General features: G+C 42.2%; 1 protein-coding gene across 1 annotated transcript in view; it reads right to left on the reverse strand.

The window, feature by feature from the left end:
* The window catches only part of LOC145394001 (ubiquitin carboxyl-terminal hydrolase 38-like), a 59,291-nt gene that overhangs the window by 36,026 nt on the left and 1,970 nt on the right, over positions 1 to 21,295 (reverse strand). Inside the window, exons 3-4 of the mRNA XM_080267972.1 lie at positions 18,403 to 18,517; positions 13,089 to 13,363 (exon numbers count right to left, since the gene is read on the reverse strand). Of these exons, the coding sequence (XP_080124098.1) occupies positions 13,089 to 13,363; positions 18,403 to 18,517 (390 nt within the window). The remainder of the gene's footprint in view (positions 1 to 13,088; positions 13,364 to 18,402; positions 18,518 to 21,295) is intronic.

Consider the following 21,295-nt stretch of genomic DNA (forward strand, 5'->3'; position numbering starts at 1 on the left):
TAGGTGGTCTGTAGGTGTAGTAGCTGTGCAGCCTGTGATTATTTTAAGGGCCTTGTTCTGTATCATCTGTAGAGTGTTGTAGTGTGTTTTGGTGAGGTTAGAAGCCCAGGCAGGGCTTGCATAATTCATCAGATATTGTTTGTATACCATGGTGGTGGTTTCTTTGTTGTATCTGAATGTTGTATAGGCATGAGACCCCAAGGTATTGAGTCTTGGTGTTATTTTATTTTTAATATTTGTGATGTGTTGCTTAAGTGACACTGATGTATTGTATGTTACACCAGGGATTTTGAGTGTGTGTGTGTGTGTGTGTGTGTGTGTGTGTGTGTGTGTGTGTGTGTGTGTGTGTGTGTGTGTGTGTGTGTGGTAGGAGAGTGTTGTTTATGGTTAGGTGTGGGATGTGACTGTGTTCTGCTGTCCAGTTTGTGAGAAGGGTCACTGTAGATTTGGCTGGGGCTATTTTGGGTCTGTTTGTGGTGAATCATTCATGTAGTGTGTTGAGGTATGGCTGGATGATGTGAGCAGCTGTGTTTGCGTTTTGGTGCATACATGTAAGTGTTATATCATCTGCATAGGAAGCTACGTGTATCTGTGGTGTGTGGGGTGTGGGTATGTCGTGCATGTATAGGTTAAAGAGTGTAGGGGACAAAACAGATCCTTGGGGGACACCATTTGTGAAGTTTCTGATGTTAGAAGACTGACCGGCAAATGTTACATGTGCACATCTGCCTGCTAAGTAGTTTGCCAGCCATCTTTTTGTGTTATTGTGCATGTTTGTGCTGAGTATTTTGTTTGTGAGGTTGTGGCGGGGGATGGCATCAAAAGCTTTGTTAATGTCTAGTGTGACTAGGAGTGTTCTGTGTGGTGGCCTAGTTGAATTCATGCCAAAGAAAACTCTCTGTGTAAGGTCTGTAAGAAGGGTGTTTGTCGAGTATAGTGGCCTAAAGCCATGTTGTGACTGGGCTAGGAGAATGTGAGGTGTGACTAGTTGTAGTACCAGTCGTTCAGTGACTTTAGAGGGGGTGCAGAGGAGTGTGATGGGGCGATGCGAGGAGGGTAACGTGGAGTCTTTGTTGGGTTTAGGGATAAAGATGATATTGCCATGCTTCCAGATGTTGGGTATTATGTTGTGTGAGTAGCTGCTCCACAGGTTGGTTTGGATAATGAAGAAATAAAAATGTGTGTGTGTGTGTGTGTGTGTGTGTGTGTGTGTGTGTGTGTGTGTGTGTGTGTGTGTGTGTGTGTGGTATGGAAGGGATAAAATTGTAGTTTTGAGTGAGGATTTAATTGACCATGTGGGTGAAGCACCCAAGGATATGAATGGGTGCATGGGGGATGCACATATGGAACAGTACAAGGATTATGGAAGGAGAAATGATACTCAAACTTAGGGAGGCAATGGACATGACTGTGTGCAACAAGCATTTTAGGAATAGAGAGAGTAGGCTTATTACAAATGAGTACGAGGGTAACAGTACCTAGACTGACTATTTCCAGGTCACGAGGGTTGATGGGAGGTTGGTGATAGATGTTAAAATTAGAGTACAAGAGATAGCTCGATTATCCGGGCTATATGGTGTTAAGGGGTGCCCGATTAGTCCGAAAGCACGATTAATCCGGCAGAAACAAAACACAAGTGCTGTACTGTTAGACTGATTTATTTACCGGTAAATGTACACTTTAAGTACCAGAAAGACCTTTCCAGTTCAATGTACATTCCTCCAGCTTGTTTCAGTATTTTTCAGACTATATTCAGTTCGGTAAATCATGTTTTCTTACTGAAAGATTTCCTCCCTGTTATTATCGTCATGTTCTAAAGCTGTACCTACGATTGTTTCCAGCACAATGGACGAAACTTATCGTACTCAAATGTCGACTTCGTTTCCCAACTTCCCAACTGAAGATTAGGTTAGGTTACATTATTAGGTGCAGTTAAGCTAGGTTAGGCCAGACACTTAGATTACAACAGTGTCTTCTGCCATTACGTTAACGAATCAGAGTCGTCACACCAGAACAGCTAAAAACAGCGGGGAAACAGATTTAACAAGAAATGTTTATTTACCAACCCAGAAATAATCAGAAAAATATAACAGACTATCAGGATGAACTGATTTGGTAAGGTGCTTTTACTGCTTACAGCAAAGCACATGTTTACCGCCATCAAATCCTCAATGTTCGTGAGTGTAGAAATTTGTGTGCTCCCGTGGCAGACCTTGAAACCATTTTTTCAAAGTTATAAAGTCAGTTTCTTTTTCTTACAGATGTGAAAAGACTCGTTTGGTACACCTGGCTTCTTCCCCTCCTCCCTAAACCCATCTTGTGATTTGCTATGATTCGTGAAAGAATTAATAAAATTAGGGGGCATGTTACATTAGCATTTAAACAGAAAGTTTGGGTGCATGTTACCTTAGCAATTAAACATATCGGCGAAAACAACTGGGATGAAAAGACCGCCTGGCTGTTTGGAATGGTAGAGTAGGGTAGCGTAAACATACCAGTGACCTTCGTTCCCTTCCCATAATTGTTCGCAGTTTTTATGGCTCTCCCTAACTCAACGTTACTGACACCGGTACAGTAAAGCATTGTTCAAGGCTGGCAGCCATGAAGGGGTTAATGGAATACATTATTGTTTGTATCAATACTCTCGCTTTCACAAATACACGAACAAACAAAAGAATGTGCAATAAATGTACACTCAACTGTAAGGAGCAGAAATAACTGTATGCTCTGTCGGTCCGAAATGTGTTGGGAAGTGACATCGAACAAGGAATGTGGAACTGAATGCCACCTTAGGAGAACACGTGAGATGAAAGTATTTTTTCTTATTAGTAAACATAATTGTTCCATTTCGTCCCCTATAATTGTGAAACTCATAAATTTTTGTCCAAGCATACAGCTTAATAATCATACCAATTCAATTCATATTGCTCTAGTTTGTCTTCTGTATTTTTCTGCCTATTTTGTGGGTGGTAAATTATGTTTGGCTGAAAGATTTCCTCTCTTATTATCATAACGTTCCTTAAGCCTTACCTACGATTGTTTCCGGCATAATGGAAGAAACTTACTCATAATTAGGGTGCATGTTACATTAGCATTTAAACATATCGGCGAAAACATCTGAGATGAAGTGGCAGGCCACCTGACTGTTTGAGATGGTAGAGGAGGGTCGTGAAAACATACCAGTGACCTTCATTCCCTTCCCATAATTGTTCGCAATTTTTTATAGCTCTCCCTAACCCAACATCCCTGACACCGGTACAGTAAAGCATTGTTCGAGGCTGACAGCTATGATGGGGTTAATGGAATGCATTATTGTTTGTATTAATACTCTCTTTCACACATACAGTACACTTAAGAATGGACAAAAGAATGAACAGTAAATGTAAGAGGAAGAAATAACTATGCTCTGTCGGTCCGAAATGTGTTGGGAAGCGCTATATCTAACGAAGAATGCAAAACTGAATGCTAACTTACGAAAACACGAGATTTTTTTTTTTTTTTTTTTCCTGATTTTCAGATATTCTTGTTTCATTTCGTTCCCTAAAACTAGGAAACCCATTACTTTTCGTCTAAGCATACAGCCTAAAGACTTCACCAATTCACTTCATATTCCTCCAGTTTGTTTCCTGTGTTTTTCTATTTTGAGGGTAGTAAATTACCTCTTGCTGAAAGATTTTCTCTTTTATCACGTTCTTTAAGCTGTACCTACGATTGCTTCGGGCATAATGGAAGAAACTCATCATACATGAAAGTGGAATTAAGTTTCCAATTTCCCAACTGGAGCCCAGGTTAGGTCAGGTTAGGTTAAATTAGGTTAAATTATTAAGTAGTTAAGCAAGGTTAGGCTAGGTCAGGAGTATCAGTTGCCTCACCAAACTCCACCCTACCACCCTTGTGATCGAGTTGTGAGCAGAAGGTGTGGGTGGGGGCAGGGTGAGCAGACTCTCTCTGGTTTATCCATGCCTCTCACCCTAGCAACTGGATGCTTCCTGTTTAAACCGGAGCTATCGTATGGATAATTCTATGAATTACTGTACCACTGAACCATTCAGTCCCGGCCCGGATATACCGAAGGCTGGATAATCCGAGCCTGGATAATCGAGCTTTTAGGTGGCGAGGAGTGTGTGAAGCAACACAAACTATGAATGTGTGATGTGGTCATCAAGGAGTGGATGGTGAAGGAGAGGACCCATGCATCCAGAAAAAAAAAAAACGGAATTTGAAAAACCAAGCAGTGAGGGATGTCTTCTACTGCGAGTTGAGTAGAGTGGTGACTGGACAGTGAGCTGTTGACAGAAGTGTGAATAAGCAATACAGAGCTCTCAAGAACAATCTCTTGGGAGTTACTGATTTGGTGTGTGGAAGGACAACAGGCCCACCAAGACATAATCGAACATGGATGGGATGAAAGGGTATAAGCCACAGTTAAGGAAAAAAGAAGACTTCTGGGAGTGAAAAAGGAGTGCCAACAGGGAGAAATACTTGGCTGCCATAAATAGGGCTAGAATCAAAGTATTCAGGGCAAAGTCTGTGTCTCAGGGACTTTTACTGGTTAACCTAAATAGTGCTCAAAGGATGAATGTGCTACTTAAGGTGGGAAATCAGATGAAGAGGGAAAACAGAGTTATCACAGGTGAGCTGTATGTTAAATGATGAAGGAAAGGTAGTGGTGGACAGTAAGGATATTAAGGATGTCTGGAGAGAGCATTACAACCAGGTGTTGAATGTGGAGGATGATTGGAACATGGAAGGTTTAAAGTCAATGGATCCAGTGTTTGGCCCCTGGCCTTTGTTGGATAATGCTACTGTGACCAGGGTTGGTATTTATCAGTCCTTAAGATTTTTCACAACCAAGCACTCATATCTCTTAAATTGCTCACAGATGTGAAAACTTCCTAGGAGTTATTTACCAATGCTCCCAGAGAATCTCCCAACTGTGATTATGAATACCCCAGGACTTGCTTGTGTAAAAACGTGCTACACTTAATGAAAATGCGCGACCCATAGGTTGTTAAATAATCTTGTCTAACGGTTATTTAGTACAAATATTGGATTATAAATTCAACTAAGAGTATTGATAAGCAAATCTTGACTTTATGTCGATTTTCTAAGATTTACTGATATTTATATTCCAATATACAATTATTATTGGCAACAACACACCGTTTCCGTCTGAACATTTCACGTTTGTGTACTCGGACACAAAGTAAACAGTGATTATCACCGCGGAAGCATACATCAATTCAGTGTGAGGTGGATATGCAGCACTCTTCCCAGCTCCATCCACTTGTTCCTTCTTACTGTTGGTGTATTATTTTAACATTCTTACATGAACCAATTAAACTCGAATACCTGTACTTCATTCAGTTCTAATCATTGTGTGGCATAACCAACTAAGCAAACAGCAGGCATTGCACTGTATAAACTGCCCACAGGAATATGCATCGAGCTGTACCGTGTACAGTACTTCTAACAGATATGCAGCAGACTTGTCAGATATGTTATTAATGCTACCTGACTTGATATTTTAGTCACAGCCAACCAATGATTCCTTCCACCCTGTTTAGGAATACTTGTACCTCAGTGTCAGTGGTTCAGAAAGTGACGCAAAAAAATGAATATCGATACATCCATAAATCATGCTTATTAATTTCTATCTATCTATCTATCTATCTATCTATTGCCAGACGCCTCAATCCCGTTTGGGGTGGCCACAAACAAATCGCCTCCAAGTCGCCCTGTCCCCCGCCATTTCACTCCCCTGCTCCCAACTCACACCCCCCTCTCTCATATACCTCTCCACCCCATCTCTCCATCTCATCCTCGGCCTCCCCCTCCCTCTTCCCCCCTCCACCTCACTCACATACACTTTCTTCGTCAGTCTTTCACCCTCCATCCTCTCCACATGGCCAAACCACCTCAGTGTGTTCCTCATAATGCTTCCTATCACATCCACATCAACACCACAACGCTCCTTTATATCCTCATTCGTCAGCCTGTCTCTCCATGTAACTCCACAGGCTCCTCTTAAATAACTCATTTCCACTGCTCTCACTCTTGACTTGTGTCCTTCCAACAACGTCCAAGCTTCACTTCCGTACGTTAGAGTTGGTATCACAATACTATCATGTAGTAACTTTTTCACTTCCATGCTCACTTCCCTGTTTCTTATCACAGCTTTCAAAGAACCAGCAACCTTTCTTCCCTGCTGTACCCTTTCAAGCACTTCACCCTCCAAACCTCCATCCTTACTCATCACACTACCCAAGTACTTAAACGTACTCACATTTTCCAATTCCTCACCATCCAACCTCGCTGTACATTCACTGACTTCACCTCTCTCAAAGACCATCACTTTACTCTTCCCTACATTCACCTTTAGATTCCGTTTCTTACACACTCTCCCAAACTCATCCACCAAGCCTTGCAGCTCCCCTTCGTCTTCACTCAAAAACACAGTATCATCTGCAAACAACAGTACAGGGAGTTTCCAAACACTATCCTCTCTCACCAGGGCCACTCCAACATCCACTACCCTACCTTGTACCTCTTATATTACCCCATCCATGTACAGATTGAACAACCATGGAGACATGACACATCCCTGTTTCAACCCAACTTTCAAAGAGAAATATTCACTTAGTTCACCATCCACACACACTGCAGCCTTCGCACCATCGTACATACTCTTCACAGCATTCAACAACTTCCCATCTACTCCATATATTCTTAACACTTTCCACAATCCTAGTCTATCCACCCTATCATATGCTTTCTCCAAATCCATGAAAGCCGCATACAACTTCTTTCCCTTCTCTAGAAACTTTTCCACTAAAGATCTGAGAGTGAATATCTGATCTACACAACCTCTTCCCTTCCTAAAACCTCCCTGTTCTTCTCCAACTAATTTCTCTGTTCTTTCTCTAACTCTGTCAATAAGTATCCTACCATACACTTTTCCTATTATACTAAGAAGACAAATGCCCCTATGATTACCACACACTTCTTTTTCCCCTTTTCCTTTGTACAAGGGAATAATTATACCTGACTTCCAATCCTCCGGGACTCTACCTTCCTCCCAGGCCAATCTGCACATCTTCCACATCCATTCTACTACTATCTCTCCCCCATGCTTCAGCATTTCACCACACACACCATCAATTCCTGGGGCTTTCCCTGATTTAACTTTCTTCATTGCTTCCACAACTTCTACCCTACTGATTTCTTCCTGTCTTCTCACCTCCCTCCTTCTCCCAGCCATTCCCCAGCCACTTATACTCGCATTACTTCCATCCTCCGCGTTCAACAATTCCTTAAAGTGTTCTCTCCATCTGCTCACTTTTTCTCCCTTCTCCACTAGTAATCTACCATTTTTATCTTTCACTCCCCTGCTAACTTCACTTCCACCCTGTCTTACTCTCTTCACCTCTCTCCAGAACATTTTCTTACAGTCCCTCCACTTTACACTCAAATTCCTTCCAAATTCCTCATCCACTCTCTTCTTACTCTCTCTTATTAATCTTTTCACCTCTCTCTTTCTTTCTACATATAACTCTCTCTTCCGCCTCTCAACCTCTTCCACGCCCCTATTTCTCATCCATTCATTGTATGCTTTCTTCTTTTGTGCCACAGCCTGTTTCACCTCTTCAGTCCACCACACTGTTTCTTGCACCCCCCTCCGTCTTCTCTTCCTTCCACACACCACATCACACGCTGCACATATTTCTTCTGTAAATATTCTACACACACCTTCCACGTCCCCCATCTGCTCCAATTCATATTTGCCCAATCGTTCCTCCACTTCTCTCTTATACTCTGCCTTTTTCTCATCCTCTTGTAACCCTTCCACTCTCCTTGCAACTACTCCTTCCTCTCGTCTTTCCCTTCTTCTATTCCTCCATCTTACTTGAACTTTAATTCTGCCCACCACCAAGTAGTGGTCAGAAAGTCCACTCCCCCAACCTCTATAAACTCTTGCATCCAATATACATCTTCGCATCCTTTCATCCACACACACATAATCAATCATTGCCTTCCTTTCATTCAGTTCACCACCCACCCTTCTCATCACTCGCCATGTATGCCTGAAGAGGGTATTGGCTATCACCAACCCCCTCCCAGCACAAATGTCCACTAACGCACTCCCATTCTCATCTATCTCAGCAGGCACACCCCACTCACCAACTATTCCATCCACCTTCACATTCCCAACTTTACCATTCATATCACCAATCAAAAACACTCTCTCATTCCTTCCAAACTTTTCCATGCACACTTCAACATTTGTCCAGAACTCTTCTCTCACTCTTCTAGCACGATCTTGCGTTGGCGCATACACACACACAATCGCCCACATTTGTATTCCAACTTTCAACTTTACCCACACAATCCTTGATCCAACTGATCCATACTGTCTTATGCTCCTCTTCCATCTTTTACTCACAACTATACATACTCCTTCCTTTGCCCTCTCATTCTCACCTACTCCTGCACATATACCCCATCCATACTCCCATTCTCTCACACTTTCTCCTCTCCATTTTGTTTCAGTTATTCCACATACATCCACTTTCGCATCCTCAAGCACCTGGACAATCTCTCTCTCTTTCACCTCATCATTTGCTCCCCTTACATTCCAAGTTCCAATTGCAATGTCCTTTGTCCGGTCCTTGGTCGTCAACGTTTGGTCAGTCCTTGTCCGAGGTTTACTGTTTGTTTTTTTAGTTAGTTGTTTTCCGGGGAGGGGCACTAACCCTCCGCCAACCCTTTTAGTCGCCTTTTACGACAAGCAGGGATACTGGGGGAGTATTCTTGAAAAAAAAACCCTACCCCCAGGGGTAGGGATTTATGAGAAAATAAATGTCATGTAATGATATTCATTGTATTCTAGATTATCTTAGAATTTACTAAAATGGAAGAACTGAAGTGAATGTAATATATTGTACAAACGATTAAAGAAAATAGTGTTAATAAAAAATATGCAAACTGTAGTGAGTGATGAAAGCTTTTCTATTACAACAGTGTTATGCACTGTGTTCAAAATTGCCTTAGATTTTACAGCAATGGAAGAAATATGAGCTAAAAGAATTGCATTAAAGAAAAGCAATATGAAATTACTAACAGCACATGTCTCTACGTGGGCAAAAATTCCATGGACGACGGATTCGTTGTTGTTGTAGTTGATTGGCCATCTTGCCTCTCTAGCACTTGTGAAAACTCCTAAGTCCTTGTGACAGCTACCCGCTACTCACAACAGGGACCCCGAGATGTGAACATTCACAACGGTTGTGAGACTTGATAAATAGCTCTTAGGAGTCTTCACAAGTTTATGAACATTTGCAAGACTTATGAATGGTCATAAGGAATTAGAAGTGTTGATAAATACCGGCCCAGGGCAAGAGGCAGGATGCAGTTGGGGAAGGCAGTGGGTGTGTCTGGGTTGACTGCTGAAATGCTGAACACCTCAGGAGTTGGAGAAGTGGGATTAGTTACCGATTTGATAAATTTCATTGTGTGATGTGTGATGTTCCCATGGTTGTTTCATATAGAAGTAAAAACAAGAGTAATGGACTGAGGGATGGCATTGGTAATGAATGGTGATGGATGGGATATCTCAAATTTGCTGTATGCTGATGAAGCAGTGCTACTTACAAATATTGGACAAGAACTTAGTAGACTGGTGCAGAGTTTTACTGATGTGAGCATCATGACTTGAGAGTAACTGCAGAAAAGAGTAAAGTGATGGTAATCGTGTGAGAAGATGACTCCCAGTGTGATGTTACAATGAATGGAGAGAGACTGGAATTGGTGAGAGAGTTCAAATACCTGGGTACAGTGATAGAAAAGAGAGGAAAATGTGCAAAAGTGGAAAGTGGAGTAACACAAGGACAGAAAGTAGCTGGTGCTATGGAGGCCTTGATAAGAAACAGAGGCTTGAGAGCGGCAGTTGCATGAGGCTTACATGAAGGAGCGGTAGTGCCAACTTTAACATATGGATGTGAGACCATGGTGTGGCATGAAAACGAAAAGTCAAGAGTAAGAGCAGTGGAGATAGGACTGCTGAGGAATGTATGTGGAGTACAGAGAGAGGATAGGATACAAAATAATGTGATTCATGAAAGATGTGGAGTGAGAAAGTCTGTTGGAATCGAAGTGTGTACTGAGATGGTATGGTCATGTGGAGAGAATGGATAACAACAGAGTGGTGAAAAAAGCATATATGTGTGAATCTGAAGGAGGGAGGAGGCAAAGTAGGCCAAGGAGAAGGTGGAGGGATATGGTGGATGAGTGTGTGAGAAAGAGAGGCATGGAAGTCGATGAGGCAATGGGACTGACAAAGAGATCGAGCTGGCTGAATGAATGTTGTGAGAAGTGCATGATCAGGGATTTGGCACTACTTTTTAATGTGACAGCATTCAGGTTGACTCTATCGGATACATTTATGTGAAGCTAAAGAATGAGGTGAAAGTTCTTGGTGCATCAGAGAAAGCCAGGATTCTGGGGGGCTTGAATGATGAGTGAATGGAAGAGTGGCCCATTGGATTGGGCAAACTTGGACTGTCTGGACGTTGCTGCTCCTCACCCTGCCCTAGGGTGGGAAAGGAGGTCAGGATGAGGATGAGGATGATGATTATATACGACAGCATTGCCCTGGATCAATGGCTGAAGAGTGACTATAAAAATATATATACGGGGAAAGGTGTTGCCCAGGAAAGAGGAAATTACAGAGGCATAAAACTTTTGGACCAGATAATGAAGGAAATAGAAAGAGTCCCAGGGCGTATGATAAGGGAGTTAAAATGGATGAGATGCAATTTGGGTTCATGCCAGGCAAAGAGACCATTAATGCCATATTCATTGTCCAACAGCTTCAGGAAGAATATATCCATCCATCCATCATCCAATCCTACACTGCCCCATGAGGAGGGTAGGAGCCCAGGGCTAGACAGTTGGTCCCACCATTTAAGATGAGTGCGACCAGCCTCACTCATCCCTGAGTGGCATTACATGAGCAATCAACCCCAACCACCCCTTGGATATAAACCTTCACTGGCTCAATCCAATTGGAGCGCAATACTTACCTACTAAACCACCAGGCGCCAATATCTGGTTATATGGTTACCACCCAGCATATTAAATCATTTCCTGGTGTAGAGGAAACCATTTGGCTTGTCACTCAAGAAGAATATATAGGAAGAAAAGGGAATTATACTTTATTTCTGTTGATTCTGAGAGGGCATCTGACGAAGTTTCTAGGGAGGTGGTGACGTAGGCAATGAGAAAGCATGGGACTGAAGAGTGACTGGTTAGAGTGGTAATGGCTATGTACATGGGTGCTCACACCAGGTGAGAGTGAATGGAGATTTGTGTAATGAGTTTTCCGTGAATGATGGCGTGCATCAGGGTGTCTTGAGCCCAATATTGTTTGTCACTGCTTGAAGCTCTCTCACATGATTTCAAAAATAGACTCCCATGGGAGATGTTGCATGGTGATGAGTTGGTGTTAACTGCAGTGGGTGAAAGGGAGGTGAAGGAATGATTCAGGAAGTGGAGAGATGGAATGGGGCATAGGGGTTTGAAAGTAAATGCAGATAAAACAAAAGTCATGATATCTTGGGCTGGTGGCTGTACTTTCAAAGAAGGAGTGTGGCCACATGCAGTTTGGCACCAGGGTGTGGGATGTAACATCATCTTGTGAAGTGTTTGTACTATGTGGGTGCATAAGATATGTAGTGGTATCAGAGCTAGACTGTGAAATAATACCGATTTTGTGCATGTGGTGTGTCCGGGAGAGTATGTACAGTAGAGATTGTCAAGCATGAAAGGATTGATCTTGCTGGAAAGTCTTGAAGTGTGTGGAGGGGTTTTGTTATTTAGAGGGAAATGTTATGTGCTAGATGTGGGACTAGGGCTGCCTCTGTGGCTTGGGTAAGAAGTGATTGGAGGAAATTCAGGGAGCTGTTGCCTCTCCTAATACTGAGAGGGCTCTTCCTCCATGCTAAGGGATCTTTGTATGTGGCACGTGTTTGGGGTGTAATTGCCGTATGGTACTGAACCTGGGCAGTAAAGGATGAGGAAATGAGCTGGCTCAAACATACAGCAGTGACAATGATTAGATGAATGTGTAGGCCATCCTTGAATGCAAGGCCTGGGGGTAGGGAGTTAGGACTGCAACTGAGAAGCTAAGAGGAAAGATGTGACTTGACTGTATTAATCCTGTGATGAGGTGGGGTAGACTGAGATGGTCTGGGCATGCTGAGATGATGAAGGGTGAAAATTGGGTGAAAAAAGTGAGAAGTGTGAATGTCTGGGATAGGACTGTGAGAGGCAGACCAATAAAAAAAGACCTGAGATGGGATCATAGAGTGTGACCTTAGGGATATGGGACTGAATAAGGAGACTACCAGAGATCACGCAGCATGGTCAGCCATCATCAGGTGACCAAGGCCAACACATGCAAGCATGCTGGTGCCTTTATAAATGAAATGATACGGACTTTTAGGTATGAAGAAAGGGTACTATTCAATCCATCCATCCATCATCCAATCCTACGTTGCCCCATGAGGAGCATAGGAGCCTGGGGCTAGGCAGTTGGTCCTAACATTTAAGATGAGAGTGACCAACCTCACTCATCCCTGAGTGGCATTACGTGAGCAATAAACCCCAACCACCCCTTGGATATAAACCTTCACCGGTTCAATCCAACTAGAGCACAATAATTACCCATTAAACCACAAGGCGCCAAAATCTGGTTATGTGCTTACCACCCAGCGTAGTAAATAGTTTCCTGGTGTACAGGAAACCATTTGGCTTGTCACTCAGTGCAGAGTCACTCATAGGCAGAAGAAAGAAGAAAGAATGAAGGAATGAAAGACAGAAAAGGGAGTGTAAAGTCACCCGCAGGCAGAAGGACGAGGAGAGAACGAAGGAAAGAAAGACAGAAGAAGATGGAAGGAAAGAAGGATGGAGGAGAGGACAGGGCAGACACCCAAGAGCAGCACTACATTGAGTGAGTGGATGGTGAGCGCCCCCACCTACCACTATAAATACCCATCAATTTATTTGGTAAATACTGTAATGAGACTGACCTTAGGAACCCTATCCAGCGTGACCCGGGCAGGGACAACGTTGCGACCGCCTTGATAGAGGAGGCGGGTCAGTGTGCGCACCCAGAGAGCCAATGTGGGGTGAGCTGTCGGCCAAGCAACCAACCAGGCTGTGAGGCGCGTAAGAGTTGTGTGGAGTGCAGGGTCAGGTGCTGAGGGTGGGTGTGACACTATGCGTGGCGCCAGACCTTCCACCACTACTGTTGGCACCAGCGATAACAGGTGGGCCATGGCTGGACATACCTCAGAGCCACCATCTTGAACACAAAAACGCAATCAAGGACAGTACTGGTATTCCCCTCAGTAAAGGAGGCTCCCCGGCACCTCCTCCTTACCAGTATATTTCTGCATCTGGTTGGTTAATACAATAACAGTATGCAGTGATGCCAGGAAAAAAAAAAATCCTGTTTTTTTCTTTTCTTTTTTTGCAAAAAACACGAGGAAAAAAAAAAAAAAAAAACATGTTTTTTATTGCTTTTCTTTTAAATACACAGCAGATTTTTAAACTGTCAATTTTGCTATTGCTAGTTTAAGTTATCTTAAGCTTGTGTGGCTTATTTAAAATGTAATATATTGGGTACTTCACAATGTAGGCTATGTAGCTAGGTCCAGCTTTATTCACAACTGTCACAAGATTATTAGCCAATGAATATAATCTCTACTTGTTATATCTGCCTAATCTTGGATTTGGTTATAAGGCTAAGAATTATGATAATAAAAGTAGAGTAGACTATTTGCAGTTTTGTTAAAACTGAACTGTGTTGATGGTGGAGGACATGTTCAAACAGGTTCTAACAAGTCATCAGCCAATGCCAGGATGCAAGATAAACTGAGTCAGTGAGCATCTGAGTGCCACTGGAGAAGGTTGTGTTACCTTTGGTAGGAAAAAGAACTATACATTAACAAGTAGCCTTGCCAGGAAGAAAGAAAACTTTAGTTGCAGCTCTCTTTAAAGATGTTAAGGGTGAGGGTTTTAAGACTTCCAGAGTGAAATGTGTATTCTGTAGTACTGTTCTGAGCATAAATGGCACAAGAATGGTGAAGCACATTGAAAACTGTGTAAAGGGTATTGATTATATAAAAATGAAATATCTGGAGTCAGAAAAATCTAGGGAATATGCAGCATCCAGAACAAGTCTAGTCTAAGTATACACTCAGATATTGTAAGCTTACCAAGTTCTTCAGCTACCTCCCAATGCATGCTAGAGACATCTTCCGCTCCCAAGAAAACAGTAAAACGACTTAAAGCTTCCTACAGAGAACATCCAAAATCAAGCTCAGGCAGGAAGAACATCAGTAAAGATGACTGAGGGGGATCTGCTTTCTCTGACAATATGTCTGAATCTCAATATGTGAGATTAAAGTAAGAAGCTAATGAGGTTACATTTTTCTAGTCTTTAAATAAGTTAAAGCCCCATGTCGTTTATGATAGAGGTAGCTATTATCAACATATATGTTTCCATATGGATGACTGAAACTAAAAAATTTTTTTTCTTTTCCTTGGCAAAAGCTGTTTCAACAGAAAATAGAATACATTTCATTTTACATTTTCTAGTCAGCAAGCAGTGTATCACTGTATTTAGGTTCGGTCTGTGATGTGCAAGCCAAAGTTAAAAGTAAGAAAATCCAAAGACAGTTACTTTCTTTTCAGTTTTTGCAGGTACAGTGTAGTTTTCTCTACTGGCTGTTGCTTTATTGATTTTTCCCAAGGAGGTCTACATGAAAATGTCAGGAGCTTTTATAAGATATAGTATCTGGTATCAGAGTACTTAAGAATACATGTATTTTCTTATTCCAAAGTAAATTGTCAGTCTGATTCTTAAAGCACTTTTAGTGAATATTAAATGATATACTGTCTGTCTTGCTTTTTTGTTAGGTGAAAAGTGGCAGTACTGTACTGGTTACTGCTAACTACCATTGTATGCTGAAATACAATAAAGATAATACAGTATAACAGTATTTTACTATACTGACACTGTTATATCTACTTAACCTGTAATTTGCAATGACTAGCCAAACAGCAGTACATTAAAGCAAATAAAAAGGGAATATTAGACATCAGTTACTTAAACAGAAGCAAATCTGAATAAAAAACAATAAAACAAACATTAAAAAAAAAAAAAGTTACATTAAAATGGCACAAACATCATACAAGAGAACACTCAAGTGTAGTCATCATCATCATCATCATCTTGTCCTCCTTTCTCATCATAGGGCAGGGTGAGGAGTGCCAATGTCCAGAGCCAAAATTTGCCCAGTCCAATGGGCCACGCTTCCATTCACTCACCATTCAAGCCCCCAGAATCCTGGCTCTACCTAAAAAGCCAAAAACAGTCATCACGTTCTGTTGTTTCAAATAAACGTATCCGATAGAGTCAATCCGGACACTGTCATATTAAAAAGGGTGCCAAATCACTAATCATGCTCTTCTCCTAGACATCAGCAAAACTCTGCACCAGCCTACCAAGTTTTTGTCCAGTATTTGCGAGTAGTATTGCATCATCAGCATACAACAAATCTGAGATATTCCATCCATCACCAACACCAGCCCTCTCTCCATTACTCGTGTTTTTACTTCTCTCATCACCCCATCCATATACGGTATATATTGAACAACCATGGGGACATCACACAACCTTGTCGCATGCCCACACCAATCATGAACCATTTACTTAGATGCCCATTAACCCTTACACATGCTTCACTACCATCATAAAAACTCTTGCGACCTAGCAGCTTACCATCTACACCGTACATGGAAGAATTATTGGAGAGAAAGTAAGAGAGATATCAGAAGTCCTAGTGAGTGATGAATAGGGTGGCTTTAACCCTTTAACCGCGGTCATTGTTTTGCCCCGACTGGCCTCTCCCGCGGGGGTTCCAGCCAAAATGTAAACAAACTTTAAACATTTATAACTCAGCACAGAATAAATCTAGAGCAAAAAATAAGGTACCATTAGAAAGTACTAACCTTCGGCTTTGCAATGATGTAGGTTTCATGATTTCGTTGACTATCACTGGATGGGCAGTGCCATTAGAAGTGAGCGATCTAAAATCACTATTATTCGCTCACACACCATTACCAAATGCCAACCTCATTCTGATAATAATACTATAAACACATATGAACACTGCACATACGATAAACACCCACTCTGTGTTCACTGAGGCAGGTAAAAGGCACTGTAATTGCCCGCACTTCACTGCCACATCAGCGGTGTTGTAATCACTATTTTTCGCTCACACACCTTTACCAAATGCCAACCTCATTCCGATAATAATACTATAAACACATATGAACACTGCACATACGATAAACACCCACTCTGTGTTCACTGAGGCAGGTAAAAGGCACTGTAATTGCCCGCACTTCACTGCCACATCAGCAGTGTTGTCACTCACACAGCTGGACAGATACTGATGCGTGTTTGGTCAGGGGTGGGGAGAGGGCCCGGGGGGTGGGAGGTGGGGGCCCAGGGGGTGGGAGGAAGGAGGTGGGGGTCGGCTGGAGTGAAAGAACTTAATAGCTACTCTCCCTTGAAACAATTGGCACACGGAAAAAACGCGCAGTATTCAAAATATTCACAAACATTCGAGAATGACACCCCGTGGTTTGGTCCAGTTTTTGCAAAGTCATTCTGGGATGACACCCGCGGTTAAAGGGTTAAGAGTGGCAGAGGATGTGTGGATCAAATATCGGCAGTAAGATAGATAGTGGAGATGGCATGTGAGAAGGACTATGAGGTGTTTATGGCATGCATGCATCTGGAAACAGCACATGACAATGTAGACAGTGAAGGATTGTAGAAGGTTCTGTGCATGTATAGTGTAGATGGTACGCTGCTAGATGCCGTCAAGAGCTTTTATGATGATAGTGAAGCATGCGTAAGGGTAAATAGGCATCAAAGTGAATAGTTTACGATTGGTGTGGATGTGCGACAAGGTTGTGTGATGTCCCCATGGTTGTTTAACATATATATGGATGGGGTGATGCGAGAAGTAAAAACACCAGTAATGGAGAGGGGGATGGCACTAGTAATGAATGGTGATGGATGGAATATCTTAAAAATGTTGTATGCTGATGATACGTACTAATACCCGCAAATACCGGACAAGAACTTAGTAGACTAGTGCAGAGTTTTGCTGATGTCTGTGAGCATTGTGCCATGAGAGTAAATGTAGAAAAGAGTAAAGTGGTGGTTACTGAGAGAGCAGGTGACTTCCAATGTGATGTTACAGTGAATGGAGAGAGACTGGAATTGGTGAGAGTTCAAATACCTGGGTACAGCGACAGAAAAGAGAGGAAAATGAGCAAAAGAAGCGGAAAGTAGAGTGACACAAGGAAGGAGAGTAGCTGGTGCAATGAAAGCCTGATATGAAACAGAGGCTTGAGTGTTGCAGCTGCACGAGGCTTACATGAAGAAGTGTCAGTGCCAACTTTAACATAAATGTGAGACTATGGTGTGGCATGAAAATGAAAGTCAAGAGCAAGAGGAGAGGAGAAGGGACTTCTGAGGAGTGTATGTGTAGTACGGTGAGTGGACAGGATATGAAATAATGTGATTTGAGAGAGATGGGGCGTGAAGAAGTCTTTGAACACCAGAATCGAAGAGAGCGTACCGAGATGGTATGGTCACGTGGAGAGAATGGATAACAACAGAGTGGTAAAAAAAGGTATATCTGAGCAAATATGAAGGAGGGAGGAAGCAAGGTAGGCCAAGGAGAAAGTGGAGGGATATGGTGGATGAGTATGTGAGGAAGAGAGGTTTGGAAGTCGGTGTGGCTACAGGACTAACAAGAAATCGAGCTGGCTGGATGAATGTTGTGAGAAGCGCATGATCAGAGATTTGGAACCCCTTTTTAATGTGACTGCGTCCAGACTGACTTCATTGGATACGTTTTTGTGAAGCTACAGAACGTGGTGAATGTTTCTGGCGTATCAGACAAAGCCAGAATTCCAGGGGCTTGAATGGTGAGTAAATGGAAGCATGGCCCACTGGATTGGGCAAATTTAGGCTGTCTGGACATTGCTACTCCTCATCCTGCCTTAGCGTGGTAAAGGAGGTCCGAATGATAATAATAATAATATAATATAAATACAGTATACAAGGCTAGTCTGGTTGCTTACAGGCTGGTGAAGATTACATCAAACCCCTACAGTCCAGAATGTCCCTGCTCAATTAAACTGTCTTAGGTTATTAAGAATAAAAAATACACCACTGAAGTGATGGGATTAACATAGTATGGCATCATAATATAGTAAGACAACAGAACTGAAGTCAGTATCAACACTCACCAGTGTTAGATATAATGGTGTACATGGCATTGAGTGAATACAATATATCCTCAAGTTTTAGCCCATTCCACAGTGTGTTAACCAGCCCACCAACACTCTTCATGTGACCTAGTACCTGTTTAGGAGAGTCCAGTCTTAATAAATGGTGATAAGAATATTAAAAACACCAGTAGTTCATGGTTGTATTGGCATATACAGTTGGCTGGTGGAGACATAGAATAGAAATGATTCAAACCACACTAAGCATCACCACCAGACATGGGTTCAATTATGAACTCAATTGGAGATGAATTGGAACTGACTGGGAAAATAGGTAAACTGGAACTGAACTGGAATTAAAGAAACAAAAATTTCACATCAACTGAACTGAACTGGAAACGATTCAATGAAATGACATGAACCAGTGTTATACTTGAAAAAAAATTACATGTAGCTTTTTTTATGTAGCCAGTAGAGTACTCCTATTTCATTAATCTTTGTTCAGTTTGCCTGAAGTTCATTAATGTTCTCTGATTTTATTTTGTGATTTTTCTGTGTTATACTTTATTTGCATTTGTCTGTCTACCTATCTATTTCCAGAAGCCTTAATCCCATAAGGGGTGACCACAAACAAATCACCTCCATGTCATCTGGTCCCCTGCCATTTTACTGCCCTACTCCCAGCTCACACCCCCCTCTCTCATATGCCTCTCCACTCCATCCCTCCATCTCATCCTTGGCCTCCCCCTCCCTCTACCCCCCCCTCCACCTCACTCACATACACTCTCCTCAATAGTTTCTCGCTCTCCATCCTCTCCACACAGTCAAACCACCTCAATGTATTTCTCCTAACGCTTTCTATCACATCTACATCCACACCACAATGCTCCTTCACTTCCTCATATGTCAGTCTGTCTCTCCAGGTAACTCCACATGCTCCTCTCAAATAACTCATTTTCACTGCTCTCACTCTTGACTTGTGTCCTTCCAACAACGTCCAAGCTTCACTTCCCATACGTTAGAGTTGATACAGTAACACAGTACTGTCATGCAGCAACTTTTTTACTACCATGCTCACTTCCCTGTTTCTTATCACTGCTTTCAAAGAACCAGCAACCTTTCTACCTTGTTGCACCCTTTCAAGCACTTCACCCTCCAAACTTCCATCCTTACTCATCACACTACCCAAGTACAATGCACTCACATTTTCCATTTCCTCATCATCCAACCTCACTGTACATCCAATGAATTCATTTCTCTCGAAGACCATTACTTTACTCCTCCCTACATTCACCTTTAGATTCTTCTTCTTACACACACACTGCCAAACTCATTCACCAAGCCTTATAGTTCCCCTTCATCTTCACTTAACAATAAAGTATGATCTGCAAACAACAGTACAGGGAGTTTCCAAATGCTGCCCTCACTCATTAGGGATGCTCCAACATCCACTGCCCTACCTTGTATCTCTTATATAACCCCATCCATAAAACAGACTGAACAACCATGGAGACATGACACATCCATTTCAATCCAACATTCAAAAAGAAATCTGCACTTATTTTTTTCACAAATCTGTTGTATGTACTCCTTATTTTGCTCCCTAGACCTAGGTGTGGTGTTTTGCTGTTATCTGTCATTGGTAATCAATATGAAGCACTTTAAGTGGTTAGAAAGTTTATTTAATGTTATAACTTACAAATACAGTACTGCATAGCAAAACTTCAACATACAAATACGTAAACACACGGCAACATTCCGACGCCGATCGGTTTCAGGACAATTTGCTGTCAAGTCAATTCGCTGTCACATCAATAACAAGACAATTCACCGTCATTAATGAAGACAGCTATGGGTGACGCGAGAATATAATTCAAAGGCGATTACAGCAAGGAAGAAACAAGTTAATTATTAACTAAAGGTGCAACTAATAAATAATATCCAAAGCCTATGCTATTGAACATAGACTTTGATGGATCCCCCTGAAATATAATTATTAAAGAATTGATTAATTGATAATAAGTATATTTACGGAATGACGTGCAATTGTCCAGGGTGTGAATTGTCCTGACGGGGATGCGTCCATGTTTTGATGGGGAACTGTCTGATGGCAAATTGACTTGACGGAGAATTGTCTTGGAATCTGACGATCATGGGTAATCATATAAATCAGGTTAACTGGTTACAAAAATTTATTTAATGCTTTAACTTTTATTTATTGCGAGATAATGCTGATTTTATGTGTACGGCGTGCTGGGGTGAGCAGGTGGAGATTGTCAGACGTGAAAGGATTGAACTTGCTGGTGAATCTCTTGAGTGTGTGGAAAAGTTTTGTTATTTGGGAGACATGTTGTGTGCTGGAGGTGGAGCTGGAGCTAGCTCTGTGGCTAGGGTGAGAAGTGGTTGGAAGAAGTTCAGGGAGCTCTTGCCTCTCCTGACATTGAGAGGGCTCTCCCTATGTGCTAAGGGGTCTTTGTATGCAGCATGTGTTAGGAGTGTAATGCTGTATGGCAGTGAGACCTGGGCAGTGAAGGAGGAAGATATTCGCCGGCTCAGACGTACAGAAATGACAATGATTAGGTGTATGTGCAGAGCGTCCCTGCGTCCAAGGCCTGGAGGGGCTGGGTTTACAATGGAAGAGTTGAGAGGTAGGATGGGACTGGAGTGTATTGGTGTTGTGATGAGGAGAGGTAGATTGAGGTGGTTTGGACATGTGGAGAGGATGGGGATGATAAATTGGTGAGGAAGGTGAGAAATGTTAATATTGGGGGTGGGGTTATGAGGGGTAGACCGAGAAAGACATGGGACGAGGTCATTAAGTGTGACCTTAGGGTTAAGGGACTGAACAGGGAGGCTGCAATGGATCGTGCAGCGTGGAGAGCCGCCATTAGGTGACCAAGGCCGACACATGCAA

The sequence above is a fragment of the Coenobita brevimanus genome, chromosome 26 (genome assembly GCF_032717465.1).
Source record: "Coenobita brevimanus isolate Jiangsu-jjx chromosome 26, ASM3271746v2, whole genome shotgun sequence".
NCBI lineage: Eukaryota > Metazoa > Arthropoda > Malacostraca > Decapoda > Coenobitidae > Coenobita > Coenobita brevimanus.